Genomic DNA, 18483 nt, shown 5'->3' with positions numbered 1-18483 from the left:
CTCCGGAACGAATTAAGTACTTAACCCGAGGTAGCACTGTAAAGGGACCCCTGACCATTAGGTCCAGTCGTGACCGACTCTGGGGTTGCGGCGCTCATCTCGCTTTATTGGACGAGGGAGCCAGTGTCCAGCTTCCAGGTCATGTGGCCAGCATGACTAAGCCGCTTCTGGCGAACCAGAGCAGCGCACGGAAACGCCGTTTACCTTCCCGCCTGAGCGGTACCTATTTATCTACTTGCACTTTGACGTGCTTTCGAACTGCTAGGTTGGCAGGAGCAGGGACCGAGCAACGGGAGCTCACCCCGTCGTGGGGATTCGAACCGCCGACCTTCTGATCGGCAAGCCCTAGGCTCTGTGGTTTAACCCACAGCGCCACTTGCGTCCCTAATTGTTTCATAAACCCATCTTATTTTGAATGAATATATGTGAATGAAAATATCATATGCTGTGGAGCAGTGCTCTTGTGAAACAGCAGTCAATATCTGGAATCTCTGTTCAGTGTTGGACATTATATTTGCTGAATACACAAAGCTTCACAGCTTGCCTTCCATCGTACAAAGATTTGGTACCCCTCTTCGTTTAAAGACTTTCAGAGACTTTGAACTTGTTATTGTTTGAAGGAATTATATAAAGATTGTCTATTACATATATATATATATATGGTCATCATGTTGCCTAAACATTGTTGACGTTCTCTGTTGCAACACAGGGGTTTGTTTGGATACCTAGTGGTTTTTACGTGCAGCTGTTGCAAACTGCTCTGATATTTTATTTGTGAGTATTCCTATTAAAGAGATAGAGAGATAAATTGCAGGTGATCAATGGTTTGTATAAATGTGTTAACCACCAAATCTGAGGCACTGAGAACGAAGATTTGCCCCATATACAGATCTCAACCATAGAAACGTTACAGAGATTTGCAGCATATCTATCTCTATCTCTGTGTAAAAGTGTGATATTATAAACAACTAGGAGGCAAGGTAGTGATTCCAGTTCAACTCATCCATACCATGTAATTCCTGGATGGCTGGGGGTTGGAATAGAAAATAGAATTCTACAATTCTAATTTTTTTTATTCTTTATTGCATTTTAAAAATTTACAAATAAAGCATATATTAAACATAACATCCAAATATACAAACTAAAAAGAAAAAATACAAAACAAACAAAAATAAAGATATAAAATGAATATAAAAAGAAGAAAGAGAAAGGGAAGGGGGGGAATTGATCAAATACACCAAATTATTCAAAGGATACTAACAGTGATTTGATTATTCTACACGCCAAGTTCCCAGAAAGAGATTACGTTTGTATTCTTTCTTTCTTTCTTTCTTTCTTTCTTTCTTTCTTTCTTTCTTTCTTTTCCAGAAAACTGGTTTGAATCCCTTCTATTTTGGTTAACTTCCTTCTATCTCTTTGCGGTTTCAATGTTTTCCTTAAGTAGCGAATATTCTATATTCATTTGTTAATATCATGGGTAGGCAAACTAAGGCCCAGGGGCCCGATCAGGCCCAATAGCCTTCTCAATCCGGCCAGCAGACGTTCTTGGAATCAGTGTGTTTTTACATGAGTAGAATGTGTCCTTTTATTCAAAATGCATCTCTGGGTTATTTGTGGGGCATAGGAATTTGTTCATTTTTTTCACCCAAAATATAGTCCGGCCCCCCACAAGGACTGAGGGTCAGTGGACCGGCCCCGTGCTGAAAAAGTTTGCTGACCCCAGGTTAACACCAATTTCTCCCATAGAACTGTGAAATTAATCTGGGCAAAACAAAGTATTGTTTTTGGAGCCACATTTTATCAGGTAGTTTTGGAAGCGGTCCCATTCCTTTTTTTAACCTTATCACCTGAGTGGTTTCTTATCAGGTCTGTCATTTGGGAATTCTACAATTCTAAGAGGAATAAAAAGTGTTGTGACCCTTCTGGTGCTGTCCACTTCCCCCCAGAAACTTCCCTGGAGGACCTGCCGCCACCCGACGCCTTAGCGCCCCACCCGGAACCGGGCGCCCCCTGCGGTGCTGACACCACCCAGTACCCATCACGGACCTCATCCGAGTTCTGCCAACACCCATCGTGGGACGAGGAGGTGGAGCAGAGGAAGGAAGAGGAGGAGGAAGAAGACCGGGAGTCAATCTCAGAGCAGCGTCAAGCGGAGCTGGACCAATCAGGGAACACTCTGGAAAAATGCCCCGTAGGTGAGCGACCCGCAGGCAGCTTGTTCAGACAAGGCGTAGGCTGCGCTACAATTCCCAGAGCGGTGAAAACAGTCGGCTCCTCTACCCAGGCAGTGGCGTAGCGTGGGGGTGCAGGGGGGGCCGGCTGCACCGGGCGCAACATCTGGGGGTTAGGGGGCGCAAATCCACAGGTTAGGGGGTGCAAATTACTTGCCTTGCCCCGGGTGCTGACAACCCACGCTACGCCACTGTACCCAGGGAGCTCTGGGAATGGTAGCGCTGCGAGGGGGGTAATGGGCGCTGCCAAAGAACGTTCGGCGCCCCAAACTATAACTCCCAGAATTCTTTAGGAGACGGGAAAACTGTGACTGTATCATGATGAGGTGCCATTCCTTAATAGCTTTTTGCAGTGAATTTGCAGGGTGTTGCTTTTTTTTTTTTACTGGCTGCCTCCATGAGGACTACAAACTTGCATATTAAAATGAAAGGAAGGGAAACCTCCAAGTTGTCTGCTTAGCTAGAGGCCTTATTCTGCAACTCGTGAGCTGCCGCCCATGGATATTAGTGGGGAGGTATTAAATGAAAAATAAAAAAAGCATTTTTATTTTTTTTAAAAAAGGATATTAAGGGGGAGGGGGGCATCTGTGGCTTTCTAGCATCTCCCCCCCCCCCCCCGCCATGCCTGAGGTTTCATGGCGTTGGCCTAGTAAGGCCTTCTTCGCCCAGAAAACATCCCTACTCACCCCCCCTGGCAACTTGCCCGGACCGGGATGGTAGCCGAGTCGAGTCAGCGAGTAAAAATAGCTTCTGTGCTGAGCGGAGCAGGAATTGGAGCCAAGAGGGTCTCCTGCGTGTGCCTCCCAAATATTCCTCTCTCTCCCCTCACCACCCCCCTCGCACGGCAGCTGACTCTGCGGCTGAGCAGAGCACCTGAGAAGGAAAGCTCTTTGTCTTCCTCTCTCACACACGCAGCCTGCTCTGCAAGGCTGGCGTTGGCTCCCAGTTCCTGGCTCCCAACTCCCAGTCCCTTTAAACAGAGCTGTACAAAGCAACATAAATGAGGAACTGTAGCATTGCAGAGAGAATATAATCTCCTGGTGATGTGTGCACACCCAGAGTCTATTTGGGGGCACAAAAGCCCAGTTTTGTGTTTAACCCGGAAGTAGTAGTAGTAATAATAATAATAATTGTTGTTGTTTAGTCATTTAGTCGTGTCCGCCTCTTCGTGACCCCCTGGACCAGAGCATGCCAGGCACTCCTGTCTTCCACTGCCTCCCGCAGTTTGGTCAAACTCATGCTGGTAGCTTCGAGAACACTGTCCCACCATCTCGTCCTCTGTCGTCCCCTTCTCCTTGCGCCCTCCGTCTTTTCCAACATCAGGGTCTTTTCCAGGGAGTCTTCTCTTCTCATGAGGTGGCCAAAGTACTGGAGCCTCAGCTTCAGGATCTGTCCTTCCAGTGAGCACTCAGGGCTGATTTCCTTAAGAATGGAGAGGTTTGATCTTCTTGCAGTCCATGGGACTCTCAAGAGTCTCCTCCAGCACCAGAATTCGAAAGCATCCATTCTTCAGCGATCAGCCTTCTTTATGGTCCAGCTCTCACTTCCATACATCACTACTAGGAAAACGATAGCTTGAACTATACGGACCTTTGTTGGCATAATAATAATAATAATAATAATAATAATAATAATTTATTATTTATACCCCAACCATCTGGCTGGGTTTCCCCAGCCACCCTGGGTGGCTTCCAACAAAGTATTAAAATACAGTGGTCTGTTAAACATTAAAAGCTTCCCTAAACAGGGCTGCCTTCAGATGTCTTCTAAAAGTCTGGTACTTGTTCTTTTTGACATCTGATGGGAGGGTGTTCCACAGGGCGGGCGCCACCACCGAGAAGGCCCTCTGCCTGGTTCCCTGTAACTTGGCTTCTCGCAGCGAGGGAACCGCCAGAAGGCCCTTGGCGCTGGACCTCAGTGTCCGGGCAGAACGATGGAGGTGGAAATGCTCCTTCAGGTATACTGGGCCTTTGAGGCCGTTTAGGGCTTTCAAGGTCAGCACCAACACTTTGAATTGTGCTCGCAAACATACTGGGAGCCAATGTAGGTCTTTCAAGACCGGTGTTATGGGGTCTCGGCGGCTGCTCCCAGTCACCAGTCTAGCTGCTGCATTCTGGATTAGTTGTAGTTTCCGGGTCTTTAATTCCTCTGACATCGTGCAATAAAAGCGTGTTGCAGGAAAGCAGCTGTTTAAGAGGAGCTTGGTCTGCCTGGACGCTGTGGTCCAGCGCCGAGGGCCTTCTGGCGGTTCCCTCATTGCGAGAAGTGAGGTTACAGGGAACCAGGCAGAGGGCCTTCTCGGTAGTGGCGCCCGCCCTGTGGAACGCCCTTCCAGCAGATGTCAAAGTGATAAACAACTACCTGACATTCAGAAGACATCTTAAGGCAGCCCTGTTCAGGGAAGTTTTTAATGTGTGATATTTTACTGTATTTTTGGTTTTTATGTAAGCCGCCCAGAGTGGCTGGGGAGGCCCAGCCGGATGGGCGGGGTATAAATAATAAATTATTATTATTATTATTATTATTATTATTATTATGGGTCAAGAAAAAGTCCCATCGAGTCCAGCAACCTGTTTTACTGTTTTCACAAAACCTAAGATTCTGGGTAGACTGCCTCTGGAGCTGGAGGCTCCATCAGAACGTATGAAAATCCTGGCTGCTGGGTCAGGTCAAGGGCCCACCCAGTCCAGCATCTTTGTCCTCCAAGGGGCCGCCCAGATGCCCCGGTGGAAAACTCCCAAGCAGGATTCGAACACAAGAGCCCTCTCCCGCCCTGCAGTTCCCAGAAACTGACATTCAGAAGCATTGCTGCCTCCCCAAATTTGGCCAGTCCTCTTTTAAAGCCATCCAGGTTGGTGGACATCCCTAAACTCCAAGTGGCAGGGAGTTCCACAGTCCAATCTACGCTTCATGAGGAAGAACTTTTTAAAAAATCTGCCCTGAACCGTCCAACATTCTGCTTCGTCAGATGTCTCAGGAGAGAGGGAAAACTCATGCCATGTTTGGCTGCAGATGGAAGCCAGGATTGCCCCCCCCCCCGTTAACGGAGAAATCTGAGGACTCCCTTGGACAAAAAACAAGGACCCCAGCCAGGAATACCAGAGCAAAACAGCAGCCAGTAGGCTTGGTCTTTATAGAAGACTGTCGCGACAGGACTCCCACCTGCCACCAGGCGGAACAAGATGGAAGCCCCGAACAAAAGAGCCCCCAAACTTTTATTAGCTGCTAATCCCCATGTTACACCCCCCCACACTACATCACTCATACATCATGGTTACATCGTGAAAGGGGAGGTCTGGTGGCAGGAATCTGAGCATCCTGGACCCTGCCCCATGGTTCCCCTTGCCCTCCACCCAACAAGTGAAACAAAAGAGACATTTACATTTCCCTGTTTCCCAGCCAAGTTAACCCCACCCTTTTGTCTTCAGCTGGGTTTGTTCTTTCTGGAATGGCTACCTGTCTGGCACTCAGGTATCAGGCTGCCAGGGATCATCACTCAGGCAGAGGGGCTGCTGAGTAGCTGAGCTCACATGTCTAGATGAATTTCTGAAGTTTTCCCAGTGAGCCAGTACAGAGATACATTTGTCAGTGAATTCTTACATTTGGTATCGTGCAGCAGAGGCCCTTTGAATAGACAGGAAGAAACTGCGATGAAGTGTTTTGTGGGGACAAGTCACAAAAGCGATTGGGCTGGTCTTGGTAGTGGGCTGCATGTGCATGATATCTGCTGGAGGGGCAACACCCCCCCCCAACCTAGACATAAATTCCTGCAACACCCCAAAATGAGCATCTCCCAGCCGCCACCCCTGAATTTGGGTGCTCCTCTCCCTCCTGTTGGCCTCCCTGCCCCCACCTCCGGCGCAAGCCAAGGCAGGAGATTCTGTGACGGTAAATGGCAGCTGGGATTCGTCAGCTATAAATAGCCCCCCCTCCTCTGCCCCGACACCCCCCTCCCAGGACTGGGCGCCCCTCCTCCAGCCAGACGCTCGTGAGAGGTTCCCGCAGAGCCGCGACGAGTCTTGGATCTGTGAGAAAAAGGGGCTCGCCATGGCTAACAGAGGTAGGAAACACCCCCCCCAAAAAACCCACTTTAAAATATATCTATACCCCCCAAGGGGGCGCAGAGCTGGGTGGTGTTTAAAAGATGGGTAGAAGGACCTCTGAAAAGGGGGATTTCTTGCCAGGGAGAAAGTGGGGGGGGGGCTGTGTCAACCGAGGGTCTGCAATTGGGCTACCTCGACACGGGAGGAGGGAAGATCCGGGAGGGAGATGGACCCAATCCTTAGAAGCTGTGTGCGGCTGTTTGGACGGGTAGGGGCATCGTGTATGGCTTGGGGGGTGTTGAGATCAGGGGAGGCAACATTTTGGGGCGTGATGCGGTTGCCAGAGGAGGTGGGTGGGTAGGTAGGTGGGACCCCCCCAAATCCCTGCAGCTGGGGCCTGCCTTTTTCCGCCCCCCCTCCTGTCGCAGCCTCTCCTTCCTCGCTGAGTTGCCTGCCTGGCATTTGGGGCTGTCAGTTATAGGGTTTGAGCAGGGAGGGTGTGTGTGTGTGATGTTTCTGACAGCTGCAGGCATTTGGGTTCTTTTTTCATCCTCCTCCTCCTCCGCCGTCCTCCGGGATTGCTGGGGCCAACCGCAAGGATTCCCTTCCCCAACCCTGCGCCCTCCGGGTGTCCCAAACTACAACTCCCATCTCCCGGTTCTACACCTGGGAGTTGTAGTTTGGGGCATCTGGAGGGCACGGGGTTGGGCGAGGCTTGATATATCAGCTGTTTTGAAATGAGGCTGTATTTTAAATTGCATTTTAACCTGTTTTTTAAATTGGGGTGTTTCCCCCCCCTTTTCCTCCCTTTCCCCCCTATTATGTTTTTACTGAGATTTTATTGGCATTAGCTGCCCTGAGCCCAGCTCTGGCTGAGGAGGGCAGGGTATAAATATTTTTATTTATTTTTATTATAAAGGAGAATAGATAGCAAGTGGTTTAACCCTTTCCCTCTCTGCTCAAGACCCTGGAGAGCAGCTGTCAGTCAGAGTAGACAAGGCTAAGCTGGATGGAAAAGACAGATAGCCTGATCTTTCCTTTGTTCCTAAATCCATACCTGAGCACATACAGGAAGATGCTTGATGCTAGAGGCGCCTTGGGTCCAGCATTGCCTGCTCAGACTGGCAGCAGCTGCCTACCTGCAGGCTTGCAAACTCATCCAAACCTTTCAGCCCAGCACGGGCTCTCCGATTCATTCTGCCAGAAGGGCGTGGCCTCCCCTTATTTATGGATTTATTCCACCAAACATACACACAGCCGGATTGTGAAATGAAAGCAACCCTCAGAGCAGTTTACAGAGAATCATAGAATCATAGAATCATAGAGTTGGAAGAGACCCCAAGGGCCATCGAGTCCAACCCCCTGCCAAGCAGGAAACACCATCAGAGCACTCCTGACATATGGTTGTCAAGCCTCTGCTTAAAGACCTCCAAAGAAGGAGACTCCACCACACTCCTGGGCAGCAAATTCCACTGTCAAACAGCTCTTACTGTCAGGAAGTTCTTCCTAATGTTTAGGTGGAATCTTCTTTCTTGTAGTTTGGAACCATTGCTCCGTGTCCGCTTCACTGGAGCAGCAGAAAACAACCTTTCTCCCTCCTCTATGTGACATCCTTTTATATATTTGAACATGGCTATCCTATCACCCCTTAACCTCCTCTTCTCCAGGCTAAACATGCCCAGCTCCCTTAGCCGTTCCTCCTAAGGCATCGTTTCCAGGCCTTTGACCATTTTGGTTGCCCTCCTCTGGACAATGTAATGAAAGGATCGGCCAGGAGAACGAACGGCAACAAGTCTTTTGGGACGTTAAAATAACAGCTAACAGAAAACTCGCACTGGCTTCCCAGGCACCTGGGTTATCCAAACAAGGATTCTTTTAGCAGGTGCCGGAAAGAGGATGCTGAAGGCTGCCTGCCAGATATCACTAGGCAGGGAGTTCCAAAGGGTAGGTTCTGCTGCAATAAAAGACCCGATTCCTTACAAATGTGAGGCAGGTGGAACCGTAGTAGGGCCAGCTCCCCTTGAGCTTAGAGAGCAGGCGGAAGAGGGGGGAAAGGCCACCGCAAAGCCATAGTGAGGATTGGTTGGGCCTTGGAGCCCTGAGTTCAGATCCGTGTCCAAATCCAAGCCTCAGGCTTCTTCATGGGGAGGGGGGCTTCTGGCAACGCAGGAAAGGGCCTTCTCTGTAGTAGCAGCTCCCAGGCAACTTTGGAACTCCCTGCCTAGGGACGGCTGGCTGGCTCCCTCCTTGCTGTCCTTCCCCTGGCAGGTGGAAAACAGCTTTATTTATTCCAACAGGCCTTTGAGAAGTTGTGGGGTTTTTTTCAGATCTGAATTTTCACACAACACGTTGCTTTAATTCTATTTAATTCTACGTTTCCGAGCACAATTCAAAGTGTTGGTGCTGACCTTTAAAGCCCTAAACGGACTCGGTCCAGTATACCTGAAGGAGCGTCTCCACCCCTATCATTCTGTCCGGATGCTGAGGTCCAGCGCCGAGGGCCTTCTGGCGGTTCCCTCATTGCGAGAAGCAAAGCTACAGGGAACCAGGCAGAGGGCCTTCTCGGTAGTGGCGCCCGCCCTGTGGAACGCCCTTCCAGCAGATGTCAAAGTGATAAACATCTACCTGACATTCAGAAGACATCTGAAGGCAGCCCTGTTCAGGGAAGTTTTTAACGTGTGATATTTTACTGTATTTTTGGTTTCTATGGAAGCCGCCCAGAGTGGCTGGGGAGGCCCAGCCAGATGGGCAGGGTATAAATAATAAATTATTATTATTATTATTATTATTATTATTATTATTATTATTAAATTAGTTTTCATCCTTGCTGTGTTGTTTTCCATTTGTCTGGGATATAACCAAGTGCAACAATGGCAATGATTAGGGAGGAAAGCAAGGGTGCCCCATACCATGTGCAGAGTGCTTTCCCCATTGCTGGGGTGTAGCGGCAGCCTCTGGGGGGAGGAAGCAGGGTCTCCCGGGTCCAAAAGAGCAGCTTCCAGCTGGCAGCTCCCTCCTTCGAAACTTAAAGTGCAGGATGCGACCATTACACTGGAGTGGATGGGGCGGTCAGAAGAGGATTGATTTCTTCTCCTGGAGTGCTGAGTTTCCCCCCTTAGCCAGTGTGACCCACCTTAACCCTGAGTCAGGGGGTGAGTGCCCGGGAGAGATCAGAGACCTCTCACTTCTGTGTCTTGGGATGTCCTGCGGCCACAGAACCTGCTGGTTCTGTATTAGGTATTTTAGGTCAAGACATACCATAAGAAAGGAGGACTTTATTTATGTATGCCACTACAGCAGCAAGAATGTTGATTGCACAGAACTGGGAGACTGGAGAAACACCAGCTAAAGGAGAACGGCAAGAGAAGTTGATGAACTATGCAGAACCGGCAAAAATGACAGAAAGACTAAGAGAAAAAGGCAACAGAGACTTTGAAAAAGAGTGGGAACCATTCATATTATATTTGCAGAAACAAAGGAAGTCAATAGACTTGATGGCAGGATTTAAATAAACATGCACATTATTAGCATCAGAAAATGTTTAGAAGATAGTGAAATAGGATGGTGTATTTAATTTCATTTAAATTTAATTATAATTATAATTTTCTAATTTAATTTTTTAATTTTTTTAATTTTATTTTATTTTTATGTTTTTATGTTATTAATAACCTTTTTTGTTGAGAGATAGCAAAGTGGGTGAGAATAGAAACAAACAAGAAGTGGAAGTTGGGGGAAGTCTTGGAGGGGAGGGAGGGAGGAATATATAGTAAACGTTAATAATTTGAGATGTATGTAATGAATGAAAAAGAAAAATGAATAAAGAATTTTATATATATATATATATATATATATATATATATATATATATATATATGTATAGAATCTGCTGGTTGGAGAAAGCTGGACAGAGGCCGGGGCATCTCTCCCCCAGGACACAGGGATGGCCACCGAGTTTGGTGGCTTTCAAAGAGGACTAGACAAATTCACAGAAGAGGAAAGGGCTATCGATGGCTCCTAGATGCCATGGCTGTGCTCTGCCTCCCCGGTCACAGCAGAAAAGCTGCTACCACTGGATCAAGTTCCTTGGTTTTCTTGTTTTTACTGTGAATTACTTTATCCACTCGGGACACAGGTGGCGCTGTGAGTTAAACCACAGAGCCTAGGACTTGCCAATCAGAAGGTCAGCGGTTCGAATCCCCGCGACGGGGTGAGCTCCCGTTGCTCGGTCCCTGCTCCTGCCAACCTAACAGTTCGAAAGCACGTCAAAGAGCAAGTAGATAAATAGGTACCACTCTGGTGGGAAGGTAAACGGCGTTTCCATGCGCTGCTCTAGTTCGCCAGAAGCGGCTTAGTCCTGCTGGCCACATGACCCGGAAGCTGTACGCCGGCTCCCTAGGCCAGTAAAGCGAGATGAGCGCCGCAACCCCAGAGTCAATCACAAGTGGACCTAATGGTCCCTTCACCTTTACCTTTACTTTATCCGCTCACTTCCCGCCCTCCCCTTCCAAGCTTTCCCTATTTCCCTTCGGAAATGCTATTCCATTCATTCATTTTAACCTATTTATCTCACTAATTAATGCAGTTGCTCATAATTCGAATCCTGCTCGTGTTTTCATCCTGCTATTTTAGTTCTTTAAAAACTCAGTCTCCAGTCCTCAAGGAACTTTTCATCGTTTTGGTCTCTAATCTTGCCTGTTCGTCTTGCCAGTTCTGCATACTCCACCTTCCTTTTCCTGGGTTGGAACTTCTCCTTTTTCCCATCTTTGGGCGTACAGTATTCATGCTGCAAGTTCCCCAGCTTTGTGGAATTACTCAAATCAAATACCGTATTTTTTGCTCTATAAGACTCACCTTTTCCCTCCTAAAAAGTAAGGGGAAATGTGTGTGCGTCTTATGGAGCAAATGCAGGCTGCGCAGCTATCCCAGAAGCCAGAACAGCAAGACGGATTGCTGCTTTCGCTGCGCAGCGATCCCTCTTGTTGTTCTGGCTTCTGAGATTCAGGATATTTTTTTTCTTGTTTTCCTCCTCCAAAAACTAGGTGCATCTTATGGTCTGGTGCGTCTTATAGAGTGAAAAATACGGTAGATTCAATTGGATTTGGAACAAATGTGCAATCGGTCTACCACTATTTTGAATCAGATTATGTTCTTACTTTTATCAGCGGGTCTTGCAAAATGCTATTCTGAATAATGCTTTTTAGAGGGCGGGGTAGGGGGCACTGGGGCGAGTTTAAGGAACCAAGCAGGCAGTGACTAGAATAGTTTTGTAGTGTGTTAAAAAGCCAGTGCGTTAAATTTCAGACCTGAGATGATGTTGCTCGATCCCTCCTGGTGCATCTGAAACTTTTAGTGCATGGGTAGGCAAACTAAGGCCTAGGGGCCGGATGCGGCCCAATCGCCTTCAAAATCTGGCCTGCGGACGGTCCGGGAATCAGCGTGTTTTTACATGAGTAGAATGTGTTCTTTTATTTAAAATGCATCTCTGTGTTATTTGTGGGGCATAGGAATTTGTTCGTTATTAATTTTCAAAATATAGTCCAAACCACCACATGGTCTGAGGGACAGTGGGCCTTCCCCCTGCTGAAAAAGTTTGCTGACCCCTGTTTTAGTGCCTCCTGCTTGCCTTCTCTTGCCTGCTATGTTGCAAATCCCTGCACCTTCATGAGGTCTAGCGACATGCGTGGTTCTCTCTACAACACAATGAAGTTGCTGTTGCTTGCTTCACTTTCTCCCTGCGGTGGCAGGGATTTGGTGTCATAAGCAGGGCTGGATTTAGGTTTGATGAGGCCCTAAGCTACTGAAGGTAGTGGGGCCCTTTATATGTCCAGCTGTCCTTTGTCAACAACAAATTGCCGCTGTTTTTAATGTTGAATATATGCTATATGGTGATTTATGGACATTATACGAATCACTAGCCATTTGCACATGTCCATGCAGAATGTAGGCACACTATATATAGAAAGGAGCAAACCAGGGATATTTTAGGGAGCAGGCTAGCAGTCGGGGCCCATGACTTACATCACAGGAGCCTAGGTAAAGGTAAAGGGACCCCTGACCATTAGGTCCAGTCGTGGCCGACTCTGGGGTTGTGGCGCTCATCTCACTTTACTGGCCGAGGGAGCCAGCATACAGCTTCTGGGTCATGTGGCCAGCATGACTAAGCCGCTTCTGGCGAACCAGAGCAGCGCATGGAAACGCCGTTTACCTTCCCGCCGGAGTGGTACCTATTTATCTACTTGCACTTTGACATGCTTTTGAAATGCTAGGTTGGCAGGAGCAGGGGCCAAGCAACGGGAGCTCACCCCGTCGCGGGGATTTGAACCGCCAACCTTCTGATCGGCAAGCCCTAGGCTCTGTGGTTTAACCCACAGCACCACCTGCTTCCCCTACACAACACCCAAACACGGTTGCTGTATGTAGGTTTTAATTTATTTGTTTTCTTATCTTATATTTTGGGAATGTACATCCAGTTGTTGTTTTTCCTTTATATTTTTGGGGGGACCCCCAAGAGAGTGGGGCCCTAAGCTAGAGCTTGTTTAGCTTATACAATGGTGCCTCGCAAGACGAAATTAATCCGTTCCGTGAGGCTCTTCGTATAGCGGTTTTTTCGTCTTGCGAAGCAAGCCCATTGACAGCTTAGCGGATTAGCGCTATTAGCGGTTTAGCGGCTTTTAGCAGATCAGCTGATAAGCAGCTTATCAGCGGATCAGCTGATAAGCGGCTTAGCTGCTTAGAAAAAGGGGGGGAGGGAAAAAACCCGCAGGAACTCGCAAGACATTTTCGTCTTGCGAAGCAAGCCCATAGGGAAATTCGTTTTGCGAAGCGCCTCCAAAACGGAAAACCCTTTCGTCTAGCGGGTTTTCCGTCTTGCGAGGCGTTCGTCTTGCAGGGCACCACTGTACGTAAATCCGGCACTGGTCATGAGGACAAGCAAGATGGGTGGTTTTTATTTCTCTCTCTCTGCAGCGTCATGCAGCTGTTTTTCTCTTTTGCTTGCAGTGGCAGACTTGGTGTACTGGCGCGACACCCGCAAGTCGGCGTTTGTCTTCACCGCCTTGATGGTGGCCCTGCTGTGCCTGCTCCACTTCAGCATCATCAGCGTGGCCTCCTACGTCTCCCTGGCGGCCCTCAGCGTCACCATCTCTCTCAGGGTTTACAACAAAATACTACTCGCCGTCCACCGAGGGGAGGGACACAACCCTTTCCAGTGAGTGAAGAGCAAAGCAGCCCCATTGTTGTTCTTGCTGTTTAGTCGTTTAGTCATGTCCGACTCTTCGTGACTCCTGGACCAGAGCACGCCAGGCCCTCCTGTCTTCCACTGCCTCCCGCAGTTTGGTCAAACTCATGCTGGTAGCTTCAAGAACACTGTCCCACCATCTCGTCCTCCGTCGTCCCCTTCTCCTTGTGCCCTCCATCTTTCCCAACATCAGGGTCTTTTCCAGGGAGTCTTCTCTTCTCATGAGGTGGCCAAAGTCTTGGAGCCTCAGCTTCAGGATCTGTCCTTCCAGTGAGCACTCAGGGCTGATTTCCTTCAGAATGGAGAGGTTGGATCTTCTTGCAGTCCATGGGACTCTCAAGAGTCTCCTCCAGCACCAGAATTCAAAAGCATCCATTCTCTGGCAATCAGCCTTCTTTGTGGTCCAGCTCTCACTTCCACACATCACTACTGGGAAAACCATAGCTTTAACTATAGGGACCTTTGTCAGCAAGGTGATGTCTCTGCTTGGCGTAGAGGCTGTAAATACACAACTAGAATTAGTTAGTTCCACCAGTCCTTGGCTTTGGCGCCCCCTGCTGTCAGCCTCCCTGCCCTCCATCCTGCCCCTTCCACCATCGGAGCAATGGTCTGGCTTAGGAAAAGGCAGGTCACAGTGCCAGATTTATGTATAAGCTAAACAAGCGAAAGCTTAGGGCCTCACTCTCTTGGAGGCCCCAACAAAATTGAAGGCAAAAAACCTGGATGTACATTTCCAAAATATAAGATTTGTTGTTGTTATTTGGTCGTTTAGTCATGTCCGACTCTTTGTGACCCCATGGACCAGAGCACACCAGGCATGCTTCCCTAAGCTTCCCTGAACAGGGCTGCCTTGAGATGTCTTCCAGAAGTTTGGTAGTTATTTTTCTCTTTGACATCTGCTGGGAGGGCATTCCACAGGGTGGGCGCCACCACCGAGAAGGCCCTCTGCCTGGTTCCCTGTAACCTCACTTCTTGCAATGAGGGAACTGCCAGAAGGCCCTCGGAGCTGGACCTCAGTGTCCGGGCAGAACAATGGGGGTGCAGACACTCCTTCAGGTATACTGGACCGAGGCCGTTTAGGGCTTTAGAGGTCAGCACCAACACTTTGAATTGTGCTCGGAAATGTACTGGGAGCCAATGTAGGTCTTTCAAGACTGGTATTATATAGTCTCGGCGGCCGCTCCCAGTCACCAGTCTAGCTGCTGCATTTTGGATTAGTTGTAGTTTCCGGGTCACCTTCAAAGGTAGCCCCACGTAGAGCACATTGCAGTAGTCCAAGCGAGAGAAAACTAGAGCCACTCTGGCGAAACAGTCTGCAGGCAGGGAGGGCCTCAGATGAAGCTGGTCGACAGCTGCCCTGGATACAGAATTGACCTGTGCCTCCATGGACACCTGTGAGTCCAAAATGACTCCCAGGCTGCACATCTGGTCCTTCAGGGGTACAGTTGTCCCATTCAGGACCAGGGAGTCTTCCACAACTGTCTGCCTCCTGCCCCCCAAAACAGTCCTTCTGTCTTGTCAGGATTCAACCTCAATCTGTTAGCCACCATCCATCCTCCAACCGCCTCCAGACACTCACACAGGACCTTCACTGCCTTCTGCCTGGGGCTCAGCCTTCCATCCTTGAATGGCACCCCAAAAATCCCCCTGCACCTTGCTTCCCAGTAAATCCCCCTCTCTCCAGGAGAGCATCAGCAAAAGCATACCACAGGATCATAGACTTGGAAGGGACCCCCAGCGGTCATCTAGCCCAACCCGCTCCCATACCACTTTGGAGGAGCATAATTTGAGCTGTGCAGCCGGGGATGTGCCAAGGGGTGCTTCTTAAGGTTTCCTTTGACGAGGTCGCCTGAGTTTGCTCACCCATCCATCCCATCTTTGCCAGGGCCCAGCTGGATGCCGACTTGGGGCTGTCGAAGGAGCAGCTGGAGCGCCTCACGGAGCGGGTCGTCTTCTACGTCACATCGGGCACCAAGTCCCTCCAGCGCCTCTTCCTGGTGGACGACTTGGTGGAGTCCATTAAGGTAAGGAGGAGTCGGGCTCAACTGCCCCTGGATGTGGAGGTTCCGCTCAGCTGCCACAGAGCAGGGCCCGGTTGGCCGAGAGATACGTCCGACTAAATCCAACTCAAGAGTAGACCCACCGACATGAATAGGCCCTAAGATGGCCATGTGTGCGGACGTCAACAGACATGCAATTAGCCTGGCATGTCTCATGTATTTATTTTATATTTCGCGCTGTTGTTCCATCTACAACCCAACTTTCCTCCAGGGAGCTGAAGGGGGTGTCCATGGTTCTGCTCCTCCCTATTTTATCCTCACAACAACCCTGCTGGGTAGGTCAGAATGAGAGCGAGCCACATTACTGGCCCCCAAGGTCACCCAGCGAGCTTCGTGGGCTAGAGCGGGGGGATTTGAACTCTGCTCTTACCGTTCCTTGGGACGCAGGTGGTGCTGTGGGTTAAACCACAGAGCCTAAGACTTGCCTAAGAAGGTCAGCGGTTCGAATCCCTGCGACGGGGTGAGCTCCTGTTGCGCGGTCTCTGCTCCTGCCAGCCTAGCAGTTCGAAAGCACATCAAAGTGCAAGTACAGTGGTACCTTGGGATGCAAACGGGATCCGTTCCGGAGCCCCACTCGCATCCCGAACGGAATGCAAGACGCGACGGCGCATCTGCGCGTGCATGGGTTGCGTTTCGCAGCTTCCACGCATGTGCGTGATGCCACTTTGAGTGTCTGTGCATGCACGAGCGGCGAAACCCGGAAGTAACGCGCTCCGTTACTTCTGGGTTGCCGCGGAGCACAACTCGAATGTGCTCAACCCGAAGCACATTCAACTCGAGGTATGACTGTAGATAAATAGGTACCACTCCAGCGGGAAGGTAAGCGGCATTTCCGTGCGCTGCTCTGGTTCACCAGAAGTGGCTTAGTCCTGCCGGCCACATGACCCGGAAGCTGTACGCTGGCTCCCTTGGCCAATAAAGCGAGATGAGCGCCGCAACCCCAGAGTCAGTCACGAGTGGACCTAATGGTCAGGGGTCCCTTTACCTTTACCTTACAGTTTCTAGTCTGACACTCTAATCACTACATCCTCTGTGGCGGATGCTGGGTGTGTGTGTGTGTATGTGTGTGTGTGTTTGGATAGGGGAACGGGTTCCAATCTTGCCAGGGACACAGCAGGACCGGGGGGGGGGGGCTCCTAAGATTGCACTCCAGCCGGTCACGGAACTTTCTCTGTGCCTAATGAACGCCTCCTGAGCCTTTTTCTTTTCTCCCCCGTTGCTTCTCAGTTTGCTTTCCTGTTCTACATCCTCACCTACGTGGGCGCCGTCTTCAATGGGCTGACTTTGCTGATACTGGGTAAGGCCGTGGGCTGGGCAAGGAGCAACACATCTCAGGGCTGGGGCAGAGAGAAGAGGAGACCACCAACAAGGAACAACAGCCTTGAAGGCGGTCTCAGTGGTTCAGTCGAAATTCACTGCGCTACCTTGGACTAGACAGAAGAAGTCAGGGAGAAAAGTCTCCTGCGCCTTTAAGAGCCGCTGGTTCAGCTGGTGAAGCTTTGTCACAAAACACCACCTGTTGGATTTATGGCACAGGTGCCCTGCCAGATATATACAGTGGCACCTCTGGTTGCAAACAGGGTCCGTTCCGGAGGCCCGTTCGCAACATGAAAAGAGCACAACCTGAAGTGCCGTATCTGCGCAGGTGCGCGGCGCGATTTGGCGCTTGTGCACATGCACGAAGCACAATTTAGTGCTTCTGCACATGCACAAGCAGCGAACCCAGAAGTAACTATTTCTGGTACTTCCGAGTCACCGCGGGACGTAACCTGAAAGAACGGAACAATAAGATAAGATAAGGATAAGATAAGATGAACTTTATTCGCATTAGCCGACGGCCATAGCAACATAAAACACGCAATATACCGTATTTTTCACTCCATAAGGCACACCGGACCATAAGGCGCACCTAGTTTTTAGAGGGGGAAATCAAGAAAGCCTGTCCGCTTCTCCCAGAGCTTCTCGGGGCTGCTGGGGGAAGCCGGGGTCCCCCCCCCCCCAGCCCCAAAGAGCAAAGAAGCCAAGACAGCGAGCAGGATCCATCAAGCCGGGAGAGGCTGCGCGCGACTATTGCAATTCCCCCACCTCCCGCAAAAGCCCACAGGAGCCGCACACCCTTTCATAGAATCATAGAATCCTAGAGTTGGAAGAAACCACAAGGGCCATCGAGTCCAACCCCCTGCCAAGCAGGAAACACCATCAGAGCACTCCTGACATATGGCTGTCAAGCCTCTGCTTAAAGACCTCCAAAGAAGGAGACTCCACCACACTCCTGGGCAGCAAATTCCACTGTCAAACAGCTCTTACTGTCAGGAAGTTCTTCCTCATGTTTAGGTGGAATCTTCTTTCTTGTAGTTTGGAACCATTGCTCCGTGTCCGCTTCTCTGGAGCAGCAGAAAACAACCTTTCTCCCTCCTCTATGTGACATCCTTTTATATATTTGAACATGGCTATCATATCACCCCTTAACCTCCTCTTCTCCAGGCTAAACATGCCCAGCTCCCTTAGCCGTTCCTCCTAAGGCATCGTTTCCAGGCCTTTGACCATTTTGGTTGCCCTCCTCTGGACCCGTTCCAGTTTGTCAGTGTCCTTCTTGAACTGTGGTGCCCAGAACTGGACACAGTACTCCAGGTGAGGTCTGACCAGAGCAGAATACAGTGGCACTATTACTTCCCTTGATCTAGATGCTATACTCCTATTGATGCAGCCCAGAATTGCATTGGCTTTTTTAGCTGCCGCGTCACACTGTTGGCTCATGTCAAGTTTGTGGTCAACCAAGACTCCTAGATCCTTTTCACATGTACTGCTCTCAAGCCAGGTGTCACCCATCTTGTATTTGTGCCTCTCATTTTTTTTGCCCAAGTGCAATACTTTACATTTCTCCCTATTAAAATTCATCTTGTTTGTTTTGG

General features: G+C 49.5%; 1 protein-coding gene across 1 annotated transcript in view; it reads left to right on the top strand.

Annotated features, from left to right (window-relative positions):
* Nucleotides 1-18483, top strand: part of RTN2 (reticulon 2) — a 40781-nt gene that overhangs the window by 13807 nt on the left and 8491 nt on the right. The window contains exons 4-7 of the mRNA XM_081869231.1: nt 1947-2195; nt 13274-13481; nt 15397-15535; nt 16799-16868. Of these exons, the coding sequence (XP_081725357.1) occupies nt 1947-2195; nt 13274-13481; nt 15397-15535; nt 16799-16868 (666 nt within the window). The remainder of the gene's footprint in view (nt 1-1946; nt 2196-13273; nt 13482-15396; nt 15536-16798; nt 16869-18483) is intronic.

This window comes from Podarcis erhardii (assembly GCF_964252035.2).
Source record: "Podarcis erhardii genome assembly, chromosome: 7".
In the NCBI taxonomy this organism is placed as follows: domain Eukaryota; kingdom Metazoa; phylum Chordata; class Lepidosauria; order Squamata; family Lacertidae; genus Podarcis; species Podarcis erhardii.
This window is presented reverse-complemented; position numbering and strand designations above follow the sequence as displayed.